We start from the raw sequence: 18,099 nt of genomic DNA, 5'->3' as shown, positions 1-18,099 counted from the left end.
AAACATTTCTGAGGTTAAGACTTTGATTTACAGTGAAATCTTACAACGATACTCAATATAACGATAAATCCCCCTACAATGATATTTTTCAAGTCTTGTTGAAATTCCTTAGTCTAATGTTAAACTTTGCTGCCTCTTAATATAACAATAATCCCTTTATGACAATACATTTTCTTTGTCCGCAGAGTAGCTCTATATCAAGATTTCACTTTATATTTCTTCAGGAGCAGCTGAATGAAAAATGCTACTACTTCTACTTAACCATACATTCACCTTATACACATTCCTCTACATAATTTCTAACGAATCGGCACATGCCACAATGTTTTGAGTGGCCCTAACGCATTTATGTTATCGAGTTGTGCTTGTTTCATGTTCTGCTGCCATCTGCCTTACATTTTCTTATTAAAAATGGAAATGCTTGAATTTTTTCATGTTATGTCAGTATCATGTTGTAGGGTCAGCCTGTTGCTCAACATTATGAAATGCTGTAGATGCCCAGTTGTTGAGTTGATTGATGTGATCTTTTAGTTTAGAAGCTAACTAAGCTTCTCTGAACTGAAAGATCCCATTGACCGACTCAGCAACTGGGGCCTCTAGAGCATTTCATGCCAATAGGTCAAAGTAAACGTGCCCTCAAATATTATTTAAACAAGCATGGAAGATACGTAACTAACAAAGACTTTGACCGCTCATACATTGCCCAACATTGCTGGTCCTTTGACCATAAATTTGACTTTCAATCAGCCAAAATTATTCAAAAATGTCCCTCCCCATTTGACTTGGACTTTTATGAATCATTGCACATCTATATAAGCTCAAACCAATGACCTAACTAGCACACCACCCTTCTCAAAAATCTGGCTACAGTTTCAACAATAATTTTTTTCTCTTGCCATTAAAAGCCTTTTCTTTCCTCGTCAAAGGGTTGGTCATTTCATTTTGACTCTTTGTCTTGAACAGCGAGTAACTCCCCCTGTATGGAGTTTTTACATCTTTCCATTTTTCAGTTCTGAAACACATCTAGCCGTTGTTCTCTTCATATTTTGGCTTTACTTACATTGTTTATCATGTGCATTAATTTGTTTGCCTATTTATGATTTGAAGTGATCTTTTATAAGTGAAAATATCTACTAAACTATCTTGGGGAGCCACAAATGTATTATGAATTTGGCAAAGGAGCCATTGGTGACAAAAGAGTTTGAGAACCACTGAATATAATATAGTAACATTTTTCTTTGTAAATACATGTTTTTTCACATGGAATACAAAGTCCACTGAACTAATGAGAAACAAAACATGTTTGCATGGAAATTGATTTACAAGATTCATAATATATTTTCTGACAAACAAGAAACTGATTCTGAGAGGAAAAATGTTTTTACCCCTTATGTGCCAATCATCAAGATTATTTAAAGGGTTATGAGAGAGACTTTTTGTTGGCAATTCAAACCAATCCATGTAAAGTAATCACACCATAAGTTAAATTTTCAAAGGTCGAATTTAATTGATTTGTCAGAATAATTTAGACATTTTGGTTAATCTAGTTAAGCTCATTTTCAACTTTTTAAACCAGTAATGTAACATATATTTATACTATTTCTCCCTCATAGGTAGCAGAGAAGTAAAGCCAGTATCACCAGATGTTGTGGCAGAGATTGTAGCTAAGACTAGACTCAGGCTGAGTGGTTCTAATCAACAAAGATTGTATTCAAATTTTGATAGTAATACAATCATCTATGCAAAACCAAACATGCCTGTGTGTTCTGAGAATTCTGTGATGTCTTCCAAAACTTTACACAGCCGAACAAGCAGCTGTAGCAGTGTCAGTAGTAGTAGATCTTCAAAGAGAACATCAAAAGAACGAGACATACCATTGGTGCACTCGTCCAAACATCGTTTGGTGAAACCATCAAATCAACATTTCGTCAGTACCCCACTTGTTAAAGATAAGACAATGTATACCAAGCATACAGATTATGTGGCAGATTCGGAAACAGAGTCTTGTGTTTCTGAACGCTTGGAACTTGAATCATTATGTTCAGAAAACTTTGAAACTGAATCTAGTATGTCGGATGTGAGTGGGTTGGACGAAGAAGTATTTCGAATCAGAAAATGTATGTCAGAAGGTAAGCATGTGTGCAATGGACCCATTGGAAGTGACTCTTCTCCCATGCTTCCAAATTCAAAGATGTCAGTCAGTATGCTAAACTTGCCAAACTTTGAAGTTTCGAAAAAAGACCAGTCAACAGAAACAGAACATATAGAAAATTTTGAACTTTTACGTGCAAAAGCCAACTTGGAAGGTCGCTTGGAAAGCATAACAAAAAATGAAATGGATCTCTCGAAAGAATGCACAACTTTGAAAGCTTTGGTTATATCCCTTCAAGCGGATGTTGAAGCATTGACAAAAAAATGTGAATTGGGAGCAAGTGAAAAGTTAAAACTAGTTAAAGAATTAGATTTTGAAAAGAAGCAGCAAGAAAAATGGGACAACGTCCTGAAGGAATATCAAAATGCTATGGAATGTAAGAATTCGGAGTTGAAAGCTCTTAAAGAGGATCTATTAGAAGTGGAACAGATGAACACTCAAGCTCGAATGAAGTTTGAAGAACTGAAAGTTGACACAGAATTAAAAGAAGGTTCTATTACTGGTCTTAAAAAAAAGATAGCGGAACTTCATGTTGAGGTGCAAGTGCTTTTGCAGGGAAAAGTGCAATTAGAAAATGAAGTGAAGGGTGTCCGACATGAAATGGAGACTTTGCAGAAATCCAAAGCTTGGTATCAAGATCAGCTTCGTTCAACCCAGGAAAGTAGAAATAAATTACATCAGGACCTCATTACTCTCCAGTCTGATCACGTGTCTTTGAGCAACTCTATGGAGAAATCCAAAACAGAAATCACTCATTTAAAACAGCAATTAGGTGAAACGCAACACAGAGCCGTGACTGAGAAAGAAATACTTATGAAACATCTGGAAACTATTGAAGCAGACATGATGGAAAGAGAAGCAATGTTCGAAGAAATACAGAAAGATAAAGGCAGTGTGGAAAGTGCATTCTTAGAAAGAGCTAAAAGAATGGAGGAAGAACGTTCCAAGCTAACAAATTTGATGTTTTCTGTTTCAGACCTAGACTATCAGTTGAATGCTGCTAAATCTGAAGTAATGGAGAAAGATAAAAGTATTGCTGACCTAGAAAAAGAAAAAGTAGAACTGGCAAAGCAATTGACTTTCCTGCAAAAATCTGTGACAAGCAAAGGTTTGAATGTGCAGCAACTGGAACAGTCATTAAAAGATTCAAATTCAAAAATTCGGCATCTCGAAAATTCACTCGTTTCAGCTGAGAATTTGATAACCATTTTGAAAGATGAAAAGACAGCATCAGACGTGGCTCTTGCTTCTGCTAACGAAGAAAAACGTAATATTAACGAATCTATAAAAGTTCTCAAAGAAAACTTGAATCATGTAGAAAATAATTTCAAAAAAATGAGAGCTGATTTGGTTGCTAAATCATCAAAAACTGAACAATTGGCAAAAGAAAAACTTGCATTAGAAGATGCATTGACGAGAGCAGAAGAGAAGATTTTGCAGCAAAGAAAAAGTTTTGAGCAGCAAATGTTTTGCGGTGCACAGGACAGAGATAAAGTAGTTGGTCATCTTAGAAAAGAAAAAAATGACATAGAAAATGTTCTAGATGTGTACAGTAAGGACTTGCATAGTTATCAGCAAGCAATTCAGCAATTAGAAAAAGAAAAGGAAACCCTAATTTCTGAAATTTCAGAATTCAGAAATGCTGAAAATACTTTGAGAGACAAGTTGGGTTCTCTTATGAAAGAAAACCATGCAATGCAAAGTAAAGTTTCATTACTGTCCGAAACATTAGGACCAAATGCATTAAGAATGGTTGGAGATGACCTGGGTAACACAGATATGATATATTCAATGTTTGAGAACAATGGAAATATTTATGAGAAACCTGAAAAGGACAAATTGAAGAAATACAGATCTAACATAAGATTTCTTTTGAAGAAACTGAAAGAAAAAATGAAAGAATGCGACGAACTTAAGAGTGAAGTGCAGCTGTTAAATGAGAATAAAACTGTTCTTTCGATAAAAGAAAATGTTGAAAATATCAAAATAGAGAACACAAATAATGTAGAAAATTGTTCAGAATTGCAAAAAGAAGTTCAGCAACTGAGAAGGCGGCTTGAAGAAGAAAGAATTCATCAAGAGTCCAATCAAAATGTGATCATGCAGCTTGAGAAAGAGAAAGGCAAAATTTCAGGTATTTCTCTGAATGGTTTTTATGTTATAAAGTTGCTGATTGTGATAAATGGTGAATTAAACTATTTTAACAATGAATCTTATTGAATGCTATTTGTTAGACGTATAGTCAAATATTGTTAACGGGTCACTTGAGAGAGAAAAAATATGCCCCCCCCCCTTTGTATTAGCCATGACCTCACTATTTCCTTGCCACTTTTGATGCACTCACACACATAAAGCCAACCTTTTGTTATTCAGATATATATATATATATACACATTCAGGCTTGGAAATTTATGAAATCAAGTTAATTACATTAGTTCATCTTATTTACCTTAATTTTCCCTTGTATCTCAAAATTGTGGAATTTCACAAAATATATAACCATTTTGATTGCAGTAAACTTTTATAGTTTTATGCTAAAAACTACTCCTATAATGATAATTCAAGATCGTGAAAATATATTAACAGGAATAAAAATTGTATTTACTGGGCCAGTAAACACTCGCTTGGCCATCTTAAAATATGTCTGCAAACTCTCTTGACATGCGCTTACCTGAGAATGGCCTCTGAAGTTCATAAAAGTTCAAAATTAAATGGTGGTTTAATTTTATAACAGCGCATACGATTTTAAATTATCTGTGACTGGCAATTACAGTATATTGGGATGGGTGGCTTGCATAAAAAGAGGACATCTGTTGCAGGGCTTCTTCTATCTTAGAGCCGGGCTCCCAGGCTGAAAGCCTATCAGACTCCCATAGTCATAAATGACTGGAAAATTGCCAATAAGCCTATCGTATGCGTTGTAAAGGGTTTCAGATTTTTATGAAAATTGTTGAAGACAAACAATTTTTACAAAAGTAACCCCATTATATATAAGCAGAGTGTGGAGACATATTATCGGGAGTTCAATAACACAATGCCATATAGAAGACAATCTGAATTTTTATGTTCGATCCTTTTTGTCGTACCACAGTCATCAAATGATTGGTAAGAGACATGATGTGCTATCCAGGTGACTCGCTAACAAGGTTAGACTGTATTATCAATTTTTTCCCCCCATGAAAGAATTCTCATTAAAATATTACAAATAGGAAAATTATGATTACATCAAATTTTATTGTACAATTGTCTACATTTATTTCTGTAGTTTTATTTTAACACACAATTATATTACATGCAGTCAAATTTCAAACAAAGTCACTTTGTTTAAAAAAAAAAGTGTAAAGAACATTGAAGTTCTTTAAACTTACAAACCATTCTATAGCAAAATTTCTGTGTTTGTGGAAGTTACATATTATTAATTTGTTATTGTTATTAATTTATGTTATGTTATTACATATTATTACACATTTATGTGTATTTCCGAAAAGCTGAATATCCAAATTTTTTTAAAATTTAAAATTTTCAGTTTTGAAAATTTATTTGAAATTTTAATTTCCATAGCAAATAAATGCTTTTATGCACATAAGTAAGTATACATTTATTCAAATTCAGTTGAGATGCTTTAATCAGTCTTAGAATCTAAATGATAAATTGTGAGAAAGAAATAAAAGTTAAAGTAATTTTTTCTGCACACTTCCAATTGATTACTCATCATTCGGAAAAAGAGGAAAATAATTTGATTTTGAAAAACTAAGAATGCGTGAAAAAAAAGAAGAGTGAAACAGTTTTTTATTTTGAAAAGTACAGGTCAAAATGAAACAGTTGAGTCAACTTTCATATCAGCAGTTTTTTTTGTTTTTTTTTGTCATTTCAGTTTAACCATTTTGATTGTACTGTTTTGGTTCAAACTTTTTTCTTCAAAGTATATTTACTCATTCAGTTGTATACCAGTACAATTACTGTCAAAGAATAAATTTCTGCATGATAAACTTGTATTTATCATACTTTATTTGTATTTGCACACAAGTTTATTTTCTCAGTATAATTAATTCCATTACATTGCAGCCATTTCAGACAACAACAACACATTAAAACTTCGGATATCAGAGCTAGAGACTGCATTAACTGAGAAAGGTACATTTGCATCGAAATTGTCATGTAAACTAAAGATGGTTGAAGAACATCTGGAGGAAATTAATCAGCAGAGTCAAAGTAAATTGTGCAGATTGGAAGAAGATCTCAACAAAGAAAAGACTATTGTGAAAAACTTACGAAGACAGGTAATTTTTTTTGTCATGCAGTTTCAGGTAATCATGATCAATTACCACTTCAGATACTCCATAAGCATCTGAATTGCAAATCGAAGTATTTTTCAATCTTGGTGAATCTTATACCTTTATTACTGATATTTATTTAATCTTATACTTTCTTATTTTCTTAGAAGATATTTGACAAAAAATGATCAAATTTACATAAGACATGATAAAAGTCCAAGTTTATGAGCATCAGCAAATTTACAAATACAAATACAACGCCACAACAGGCAAAATGCCCAACGTGGTGGCTGATAAAAAGATGCCCATAAAGATATGGATGTCATTTATTTCAAAAATACAGCAATCCAATTAAAAATGAAATTAACACAAAGTGTAAACAATATATACACATGATAAAATATTATACAACGCCCATAAAGAATACCTATGGTTGTCTTATTCTAAGAGTGGATAGCTTCTCGATTTACCCCAACATGTTTATTGTATTTCTTTTTAAACGTGTCAATTGTGTTACAATTTACTACCTCCGGGGATAAGCTATTCTATTTATTAACAACCCTATTAGAGAAAAATTCCCTTCGGCACCATAACCTTGCATTGTCCCTCACCAATCGATACTGGTGTCCCCTTGTAAAAGCAGTCGATTGGCGGTGTACTAAAAGTTCATGGTCCATCCCATTGAAAATTTTGAACACTTCGATCATATCTCCTCGACACCTGCGTTCATACAGTATTATTAAGATAAAACAATAAGGAGGGCTGTATGTGAAACAGCGTAAATCTTTTTGAATTCAATGCAATACTTTGTATGTTTTGTAATAATAATTTTTGCTGTGGTTCAAAATCAATTGGATTTCATAGTCTATCTCAAAAGTTTAGACACTATAGATTTTTAACTGTGCCATGGATACCGTTTCGAATTTTGATTTTTTTTTTTTTTGGCTTGTGATCAGTATGTAAAAACCTTAAAACTCTTTGGTCATTGTCGAAGAAATAAGTTTTGAATTTTTTAAACTCAAAATTTTGATAAATAGCTGTCTCAAAAGTTTAAAAAGAACTTCCAATTGTATGCAAATTTGAATATTGCGTCTATATAGCATATCAGAAGCGTGATAGTGTAAAAGTGGAAAGCTATCGGATTATTTTTATTTTAAAAAAATTGCAGAAGTCGTTGCATATTTGATACGATGAAATCCTTCGAGTACATCATTTGTAAGCAAAAAAAAAAAAAAAAGGCTGCAAAAGACATTGCTATTGCTTTGAGCAGGTCAAAATGAAGTGTCTGACTTGTATTGATCCAATGTGTGTCCCAAAAGCCAAAACCTGGTTGTGGTAGGCAATGCAGTACAAGCTTACACAGAAATAAAACTGTTGGAAGATTGGCTTCAGTGCAAAAAATGACTTAGCGTGAAATTATGAAAGACCCTGGAGTGAAAATTTTAACAGATACAGTTTGTAAACAGATCAGAGCAGCTTGTATTTGATTCATAAAAGAGTGGTTAGGAAATCGCCCATCACAAGGAAACACCAAAGAATGGTGGATAAGAGAGACTGGAAATGGGCACGAAATCATATGTTTTATGGAGTCAAATAGCTTATCATCATATTTAGTGGTGCAAAATATATAGTATATATATATATATATAAACTTGTATATCCTAGACAGATTTTTTCAGCAGACGAAAAGGTGGAGCTTCAATAATGATAAGGGCAGCATTTGCCTGTAATGGTCAGGTTTCCTTAACTTTTGAAATTGTTCGTCAGAACTCTCTGATGCTTAAAGGAGATACTCGAGAACAATTTGCTACTGATTGGAAAAAAGATTTAGGAGAACCAAACTTGACATTTTAACATTATAACGTGTGTATTCAAAGATCTCCTGCCACAAAAAAGCTCTTTAATCACGAAAATCTATCAGTTTTAAACTGGCCATCGATGAGTCCTGACTTGAATCCTATTAGGAATATATGGGGCATACTTTCGATAAATGTGTTTGCAAATTAAATACAGTATTCGACTGTTGATAACTTGAAGAGCTCTATCGAGGAAGCACAGTATAGTTTGATGTTGAAACCCTACAGAATTGAATTAGATCCACGGAGGTTAATGCATTGGAGGTTGTTGGAAAAAAAATGAGAAGTCTATTAGCTATTAATAGCCTGTAATTTTGTAAATCTGAATTTTCTCTAAACTTTTGAGACACCTATTTTTTGTGTTTTTGGTACTATAAATATTCTAGATGTTCTTTCATAGAAATTTCTTTTTCTATAAATGCTTCAGGTATTATCCATTAAAAGGTTTTAATTTTACTCGCTGTATTTTTCTTGGCACCCATATTTGTTATGGCCATCTTTTTCTCAGCCACCTCATTAGGCATTTTGCCTGTTGTGGCCTTGTATTTGTTATTTTAAGAAAAGTGCATTATGTAAAATTTTGAGACACACTATCATATCATTAATCATGTGCAGCTTGATGATTTTTTGCTGCAGTGTATTAAAAGTTTTATCAAATATTGCAATCATTCATGTATCTGCACCAAAGAGCATCAAGTATATGTATCATCATTAAGATATGTAGAAATGTGACTAATCATTACCATATTGAAGAAAAAGAATAATTGTGTTAAATATTTTTGCCATTCTTAGGTGTTTGAAGAGAAAAGATCGACTTCTAATCTCAATCGACAATTGAATACCCTGAAATCAGCACTTGATCAAGCCAACCAAATAGCAGATGCACGAAAAGCTGAGATCACATCTTTACAGCTTGAAATAGATCAGAAAATTCAAAATGAGTTGAAGCAAAGAGCAGAAGTTGAACAACTGAGAACAGAGATTCATTTCTACAGAGCAGAAGTTGAAACTCTCAAAAAAGAGCTTCAAGAAATGCTAGCAAGAGATCCAGCTTTAGCTGAACAAATAAAGGTAATTTTCAATACACATATTTTTTCCCTCTAAATGTTTGCCTCTAGAATTTGTTCAGAACACAAATTTTATAGGAAGGGGATGAAGTAGAGAGAGAAAGATTTTATATGAAACAAATAGAACATATGTCATTTTTATTTTATATAAATTTTCAGAGGCTAAATGTATAAAAAATGCGCAAAATTTATGCAATAGCATGGATCATAAATTTAAATGGAATGAATCTAAGCTTTCTTTTTTATAAAAATAATCTTGTATATATCATAGCTTTGTAATGGCTTAGTTCATTGTATATAAATGAGCCTTTTTCACTTTTGGAATTTTTTATAGAAATTACACAATTCCTAATGCTGTTTTTTCTCTTTTTTTTCAGTCACTAAGTTGGCATCTAAAAGAAAAAAATAATGAAATCGCTGCTTTGAAAGAAAAAGAAACTTGTTTAGAGGAAAGGTACAAATCACAAATTTCTGACCTCAAAAAAGCTGCTCAGGTAAGTTCAACAAGCTATTTTTTTAAAATACATTTTATTTTTAGTGTTTGTAAGTTATTTCACAGTCTCAATTTACTGCTCAAACATAGATCAAAGAAAATATGTTTGTACATTAAATCATTCATTGTGACCTAGTGAATGATTATAATGTTACTTAGTTACCTCTGAAATTTATGACAAATTTCAGAGGTCTTTTCCAAAGATGTAGTGAAATAATGCTATTATTTTTTCATTTATATATTTCATTTCCCAAGTACTTTCAGTTATGTGTCACAGGGCAATTTCTATTCTTTTATTTTCATTATTACCTAACTTCCTATCATCCACAGCAATGAATGCATCACAACATTGACTCATCGATTAGTAAAGGCTTCCAGAAATGATAGATCTTCTTTTTGTGATATTTATGATACTTCCTTAACAATTCTTTGCAATGAAATCATCAGAAGTGGTGACTTATGTAGATACAAAATACAGAACTTTTGTGGTAACACAAAAAGAAAGAAATCAACATGGAAAAAATCAGATGATAATAGTGGTCATGATTTTTTTTTTTACCTTGTCATTTGTATTCTGCCATATTGATTTGCTATTCCAAAATTAAATGTAAATCTGCCATCTGTGTGTGATTCTATGACTGCAGCTTAATTCTGATGTCTTTCCTTTCCTTGAATGATGCTAACTCTCCCAGCACACAGTGTCTTCTATTCGCTTCTTGTGGATGTGTTGGATCCTATCGTGACGTTTGCAGACTGTTAAAATGGCTTACTTTTTTATTCTCAACCTATCCTTGAAGTTCAACATCTTTTGCACCACCTTATATATCTTTGCAAAAAAAAAATGATTATCATAGATATTGATTATTTTAAATGAACCATTTGAGTTACATGCAGTTTTCTTGAGGAGGTTCTTATCAAGTAAATCTTTTAAAATAATTAGATGTTCTTCATTCAGGATTGAATAGAGTGGATAATTCTGCTATGATGAAAGAATTAAATTTTTTTGCAGAGCCTACAGGATGAATTACGAACATACAAGTCTGAGCTTGATAATATTAGGAAGGAAAAGTTCAGGTATCAATCCCAATTTGCGCAGCTACGAAAAGTATTGGGATCCAAAATTCGAAACTCTAAAGTAAGTGTGTCACCATCTCTATACAAAATTGCATCTGTTTGAATACTTGTAGTATAAAATGTAAGTTGATTGCTTATGTTGAATGAGTAGCTCATGTCCAACATGTTAATAACATGCATGTATTATTTAAATATGCTATTTACTCTTGCATCAACTTTTACATTACATTAATGGAATGACAGTTGCTTAAAAACATATTTTACAAAATTAATTTCTTTTTAATCTTTGCCCTTTCAGTCTCCCAAAATTATTCCTGGCTCAGAAGGTAACGCAGCTCTTTCAGATAAAGTGCTTTCAAATTTAGACTCGGATGAAATCTCGGGTTTTGATGAATCATATGTAAATAGCTTACTTCAGAGAAGTTTTCAGCCTTCAGAAAGCAGGTACAACCTTTTTATTTATTTATTTTTTTACTTAAAGATACTTGTACTAACCACTCAAAAAACTTCCTTCGATTGTCAAAGTCATTCAAAATGTGTCGGATTGTTTAAAAAACACCAAAGTGAACTATAATTACATAGGAAAGTATGACCAAAGAAAGTCATTCAATTCAGAAAAGAGGTACTGTTCATCAACCAAGTGGATAGTTGACTTTCTTCCTGTGAAACATCAAAGATGGTGTATTGCTTAAAATGTTGTATACTCTTAAATGGGCCTCTTAGCATGAATTTCCATTGTCACTATTAGCAGTGATGAATGAATGATACCGGTGATACATTGATTTTAAAAATACATAATGTTTGGTAAATTACCAACAGCTGCAATGGCAATTCCTGCCATGAGGTTTATTTCAGAGCATTTTGTATACCATAGCTTTGAAAGTTCTCTGAGGAAACTAAATACCATTCACCAACCATGAGCCATGACACATAAACAACTTCTTACAGACTGCCATTTCTGGTCTCGGTTTCCTATGTGAATAATGCCATTTTGACGTGTGTTCAAAACATACAGTAACAAGTTTTACTGTGGAGCGTTTAATCATAAGCAAATTCAGAGTGGGGCAATTTTTGCTTAGCTGCCCCTGTTATTCAGTATAAAAAGTTTTGTTGATGTAGGCAGGAGGGTGATGATATAAATCTACCCACGCCTCCCAGAGGAGCCTGTATCCGTTTATGCCCATATATCAGTTTTTCAACCTTCAGACACTCTGGAAGTCTGTGAGTACTTAAAAGGGGTCCACAGGATAGTTAAACTTCACCGAACTTCTTGTAATGTTGCTCTTAGGATATTTATTACTGACCGGTTCCCAGGCTCTTGAATAAAATTTAACACAATCATAAGTGTCTGCCATTTATTGCAAATCATAGGCAAATGACGACAGTGTTTGTACCTCTTATCATGGACATTTTCTTTTGTGGGGGGGGGGGGGCTATCTCATCTCACACTCACAACACCTTACACAAGGATGGACTGCTCTCTTTCTCTAGATGGCACATTGGGTGAATGTAAATTTTATAATGTTAGGCATGATTAGTCCCAGGTCTCTGTGGGAGCCATGTTGGATTCTGTGCAGAAACCACAGTGAATTAATCCCTTTAGGTGCCAGCAATATAAAAAAGGTTGGGATACACTGCAATGTACCTTTTTTTCTTTCAAACCGAGCACAACTCCGGTCTATCACCATCTATGGGCCATTTACTACCTAGTGAGTTGTGTCGGAAGTGTAACTGTGTGCCTAACAGTCTGAGTGCTTATGTAGTGTTGTTTTTGATTTTTCAGTGCTGCCATCTGTATTTCGGAAGTGAAGTGAGTGATGTGTCATAACACATCACTCACTTCACACCTCAAAATCGATTAAATTACATTTGTACTGTTTGTATGTCTGTTGCTGTCTGTGGCGAGACTTTTTCTCGCATTCATGCCTTGAAGTTGGAAGCCACAGAAAACCAACTTCAGCCAACCACCACTGTGGCGACAGTTGAGTTTGAACCCAGGACCTTGTGATGCGAGTCCATCACTATGACCATTCTACCACTACAGTGGCACTGCTATGTACTGTTTTTATTTTCTGCCATTAACTGTATTTAATCAACTAAGAAAACGAAAAGAGAAAAGTGTGATATAAAATCATATCACGGTGAGCTTTTTTTTCTTCAAAAAGTAGAATTTCATTATGTATCTTATCAAATATAACCAGAGCTGTCATCTTTGCTTTGTTTATGGAATAAAATGCAATGTTACTTTAGCTCATACATTTTTGTTACATTTTCAAGGCCTTTGAGTCATCTACAAGCTTGTTTGAGCTCATTAAAGAAAGAAATGGCCATTTTACAAGAACATCTTTGTGATAATGATGAAAATATGTGATAAGACACGATGGAACATTTTGCCAGGACTTTTGAGTACTTGTTGAAGAATAACTTTTCCTTCCTATTTCTGTTGTTTAAACTTTAAGGTGAAAGTTAAAACGTGAAATGTGGAATGGGAAAGCATCAGTATATATCCGTATATACATATTGGATGAGATTGTTTTTTCTCGATTTCTGTATTTTATTTTGGTATCGTCCCACATTGGACCAAAATTTTATTTTTCTGTTCTGTTGACTGATTTCTATTATGTACATGTTGCAAAGTATTTATGGATGATGTTTCCATCCTAAAAAATAAAAATGTTATCTCTATTATTGTTTTTGAAGTATGCTTTTGGCAGACCTTAATATTATTATTGCTTTAACTATACTTGATGAATATTTAGAATAATATTTTGTTTAAGTTTTTATGTAAAGCGAAATTCCCCACCTTTTTGAAAGAAAAATTATGCATGTCAAGCATTCCTTGCTTTCGTATAAGCTGTGAACATATTTTATTGTTTCAATTTGTTTTTTTTTTAATCTCTGGAAAGCGATTCAAAAAGAATACAAATGCCTTTAAACATATTTGTACTTGTGTGAAAATAGTTTAAATGAAAGATTTTTATATCTTCCCTTGCTGTACATAACATTTATTCATGTATGCCATCATATTCCCTGGGGGAAAAATCATCTCAGGTTTGTAAAAACAGTTTCTTTTCCGATATAAACCTGTGAGCCCTATTATCTCCTTTACAGTAGTAGGCTGGAACTCTACCACTATGATACTGTCCATATACATGTATATTATTATAGTTTGTTTTCAAAACTTTATTTCTTATTCTAAAACCATTAGTTTTGACTTTAAAATATAGCCTATCTTGTAGATGTGCATATAAATTACTTTTTTATATCGGAGTAACATCAAAAATCAATATACATACAAAAAATTCCTTTAAATACAAATAAGCAATTATATGCTAATTCATTGGCATCCGTAAGCAGATTAACCTAAGAATGGTGTCCCTTTATTACTAGGTAGAAAATGATCCATTTATTTAGACATAAAACCTAATTTAACTCTATTGATCACTGGCAAAATGTCTCGTCCAAACGCCAGAGGAAGAAACTCATTCCAACTATCTTGTTTTCTTTACCTCGTTTCCTATTGCAAAACTCCATTGTAACCCTATTGAACAAAAGTTCTTGTTTTTTTTTCCCTATCTTTCTTCTGTTCAATACAATTTTCAACCTGTGCTGAAGCAAAGATTGTATGTACATTATACAGGCTGATTAAAAAAGGAGTATAAAGTTTCTAGATGCTGTAAAACAGTAACAAAACACTGGCTATTACTGTAATCATTAAGGTAGATGTGTGGTTTGTGTCCAGCAACTTGAGGAACTGCTATAGGCGATAGAGTGTGTTTCCCATGACTTGTCAGTCAAAATGCTATAGTCATTTGCTGCTGTCTTTTTTTTTTTCACAAGAAAACTCATAGGAGGCTCTTTTATGGATATTAGTCCATATATATTTTTTAAAATTATAATATGATCTTCACGTTTTCCCAAGAGATCTGTATGATTCGTCCAGGGAATTTGTTAGTGTTAGTATATATATATAGACATTTATGCCCAAACCTGGATTTGAGCTCAGACCTGCACAACCGAAGGCTAGCACAACTACCACGCTAATCACTCTACTGCCAGGTGGCATTTGGTATTTTGCTGTCTTTGGTTGATTCTACAGTTGCATGCCATCAGTGGAAATTCCCTTCTACAATTGGTTTAAAAATGTTGTTGCACAACTATTACAGATTCCATTTTGCTCAATTCAAGATGACTTGAATGCCTTCTTTACTGCAAGAATTGCCATTTTTACTAACTGGTCACATACGTGCTTGATAACACCATTTCTCAGTAGTGGAACAAATCACACTGTATTTTCATTCTTGTAGCTTTTATTCATGTTTTATTATTTATATTGAAAACAACGTTATTATTTATTCTTGCAGCATGTATTCAAAGTGTTAATTACAATAATCATGATCACATAACATTTATGACCGTAGTAACCGAAGTACATAATACATCCCCTTACGTACTTGGGAATATTCTCGGGTGTCTTGAACTTGTAAAACTATTGTTAATATTTTCTTGAATTGTGGATATTTTTCCCAACTTGTCCCTGTCTTTGATGACGATGGTCGTATTGGTTTTTCATGTTTTTTATAATGACCTGCCAGGGATGAGTCTGGTCTTAAACTTGTGGAGGCGGATGATGCGACAATGACTTTACATGCATATTGTTATAGTAAAAAGTCCTCACAGCCTCTGAATGAGGCATGGAAATTTTAGCCATTTAAAAACTGCTGTGAATTATAAATGTCTTATCTAATTAGTGCTTTGTGAGCATAAAATGAATTCAGTGCAACAAAAATGATCAGATGATTCAAATGTTCACTTCTTGACAAAGTATTTAGAATATTGTAATTTTTATGAAAAATCTCTAGTCGGAACTGAGTGCTTGAAAGAATTATATTTTTATGTGTTTTCCATTTTCCCATTATGAAGGCTATTCTTTTGAAATTTTCCAGCTTTTTGCTATCGTATTTTCCATTTTCTAGTCATATCTATTGTTATTTTATTCCTACATTTTTTTAGTCTTTCATAAATTTGTGCAAATTAGATGTTTTTTTTTTTTCAAATTATTGTGCTTGTGTAATATTTTTCTGCGTCTTCCCAAGCAGTGCCTTTAGAAGACTAAAAAAAATTTATATGTATCAAAATATATCAAATGAGAGAGTGATAAAGTTTATCAAGCTTAGTATGTATATCTTGGTGTCATTGAAGATAATTGTCAGAAGATAAATTGAGTACATTTTATAGGCTTTAAAAAAAAGGTTCCTATAAGTTATAGCAGTGGTTCCTAATGCTTATATGCCTAAGGACAAATTAGTTTGTCATGAGAGCAGCAGGGGTGTAAATACCCAAATTTGTTGGAAACAGCTATTGCATTAATTGTAATATGATTGCTATACACATCAAAACTTGTTTATCTTTCCGGGATGCCAAAGTAAAACCTGGCAGACATTGGGTTGGGAACCACTGAATTATATATTGTTATTTTTTAGTTAATTTTGAGTTTTAACCTGCATATAAGTATGTTTGTGAGAGAATGATTTTTTCAACCATTGAGAATATACAGGGTGTATAGTTAACAGGGCCTATGGCATTTTACTGGTGAATCGTTGAACCTAGAGGCATACTTCCAATTAAAAAGTATCCAAATAGTGTGTAGTACTCTCAGATATGCCATTCATGTTGCAAGGGATTGCATCGTTATTGAAATAAAAAGGTTAACTTTTTATATGGACACCCTGTGCTCAAGAACACAATTGCAAAGTTGTTGCCCTGTCACTCCTGATGCCACAAAAAATTTCCACATTTCCAAGTGCAATATTCGCCTAGATATTCAAATTTGAAAAATGGAGGAAAGTTGAAAAAAACTGTTAAATGTGGATGAGTCTTAGCTGTATTTGGTGCTGTTTTTTCTCCAGCTTTCCTCCAGTTTTCAAATTCAAATATATCTGCAAATATTGCACTCAGAAACATGGATTTTTTTTTTTTGGCATCAAAAGTGACAGGGCAACAACTTTGTAATTGCGGTCTTGAGCACAGGGTGTCTGTATAAAAGTTTGCATTTTTATTTTAATAACTATACAACCCCTTGCAACATGAATGAAATATCTGAGTGCTATACGTTATTTATATATTTTTTCTAATTGGAAGTGTGCCTTTAGCATCAATGGTTCGCCAGTGAATTGCCATATGCTCTGTTATCTATGCACCCTGTATACAGGCCCGTCATTTGGGGGGGGGGCGTTGCCCCCGGCTTTTGAAAACACTAAAAATGGTATATATATACACATACATTGAGTACATGTTCTTTGCCGCCTGTGTCTCCCCCCCCCCCACCTCCGTAAAAAGTTGAAATGACGGCTCTACCTGTATATACAGTAAGATACAATTAAAATAAGGTGACTTGGCTCTCATGCCAAAAAAATTTGAATACAGTTATTTGTTACAGGCCTTTGTTATTTATTCTTTGCACCATTTCTTCTCTCCCACCCGTCCTAAAAAAAACCTGCTAATGGTAACTTGATAGAGCTTCAGGTAAGACCCATATTCTGTAGCCAACAATTGGTACCAACCTTCTAATTTAAATTTTTATTGATGTATTTTCACAAGATCCTTTTCCATTGGTTATTTGATTTGATCCAAGCCAATTTAGATAACTGGGGCTTCACTATGAACTTAATTTGATCTCGTACTTAAGCTATTTCCAATCGCTGTCATGCTGTACGGTAATTCAAAAGATTTGACATTCTTTCTATTGTTGTTTTATCACATATTTAACCTTGGCTTTCATGTAATATATATATCCACGTGGCTTGTAAATGCCATCTCAGCGTTTCTATAGCAATGTTAAATGCATGACATCGAATGACTCTAACCTCAGTTGCAGCATGTTGTCAGAAGTGCAACTATACCATCATTGTTATTTTGATACTAGTTCCTATCATCAAATACTTGACACTAGTGATGGTGCTATAGTTGTTTTGTGTTTGACCTCCATTTTATACATATAGTGAGAAAACCGATGAATGTATGATGAGCTGAAACTGAACAAACACTTCCAAATTATTCTAGAGCAAACAAGTTGTATTATATGTTTCATTCTTGGGGAAAAAAAGATATATTTTGTATAATTATATGTTATAAAAGATGCAATCTTTCTATTTGGTCTTAATAAAAATATCTCGACACTTCT

General features: G+C 33.2%; 1 protein-coding gene across 2 annotated transcripts in view; it reads left to right on the top strand.

Annotated features, from left to right (window-relative positions):
- LOC149069269 (uncharacterized) overlaps positions 1–18,099 on the top strand; it is a 26,330-nt gene extending 8,231 nt beyond the window's left edge. For both annotated transcript variants that reach the window (XM_089251230.1, XM_089251229.1), the window contains exons 5-11: positions 1,614–4,286; positions 6,218–6,432; positions 9,075–9,353; positions 9,727–9,843; positions 10,852–10,977; positions 11,215–11,360; positions 13,194–18,099. In XM_089251230.1, coding sequence (XP_089107356.1) covers positions 1,614–4,286; positions 6,218–6,432; positions 9,075–9,353; positions 9,727–9,843; positions 10,852–10,977; positions 11,215–11,360; positions 13,194–13,287 — 3,650 coding nt within the window. In that variant the 3' untranslated portion in view covers positions 13,288–18,099. The remainder of the gene's footprint in view (positions 1–1,613; positions 4,287–6,217; positions 6,433–9,074; positions 9,354–9,726; positions 9,844–10,851; positions 10,978–11,214; positions 11,361–13,193) is intronic.

This window comes from Pholcus phalangioides, unplaced genomic scaffold (genome assembly GCF_987345545.1).
Source record: "Pholcus phalangioides strain wild (caught in Gottingen) unplaced genomic scaffold, Ppha-v1.0 ptg000024l_1, whole genome shotgun sequence".
NCBI classification, from domain to species: Eukaryota; Metazoa; Arthropoda; class Arachnida; order Araneae; family Pholcidae; genus Pholcus; species Pholcus phalangioides.
Note: the sequence above shows the minus strand (reverse complement) of the source record. Positions and strands in the feature narration are given on the sequence as shown.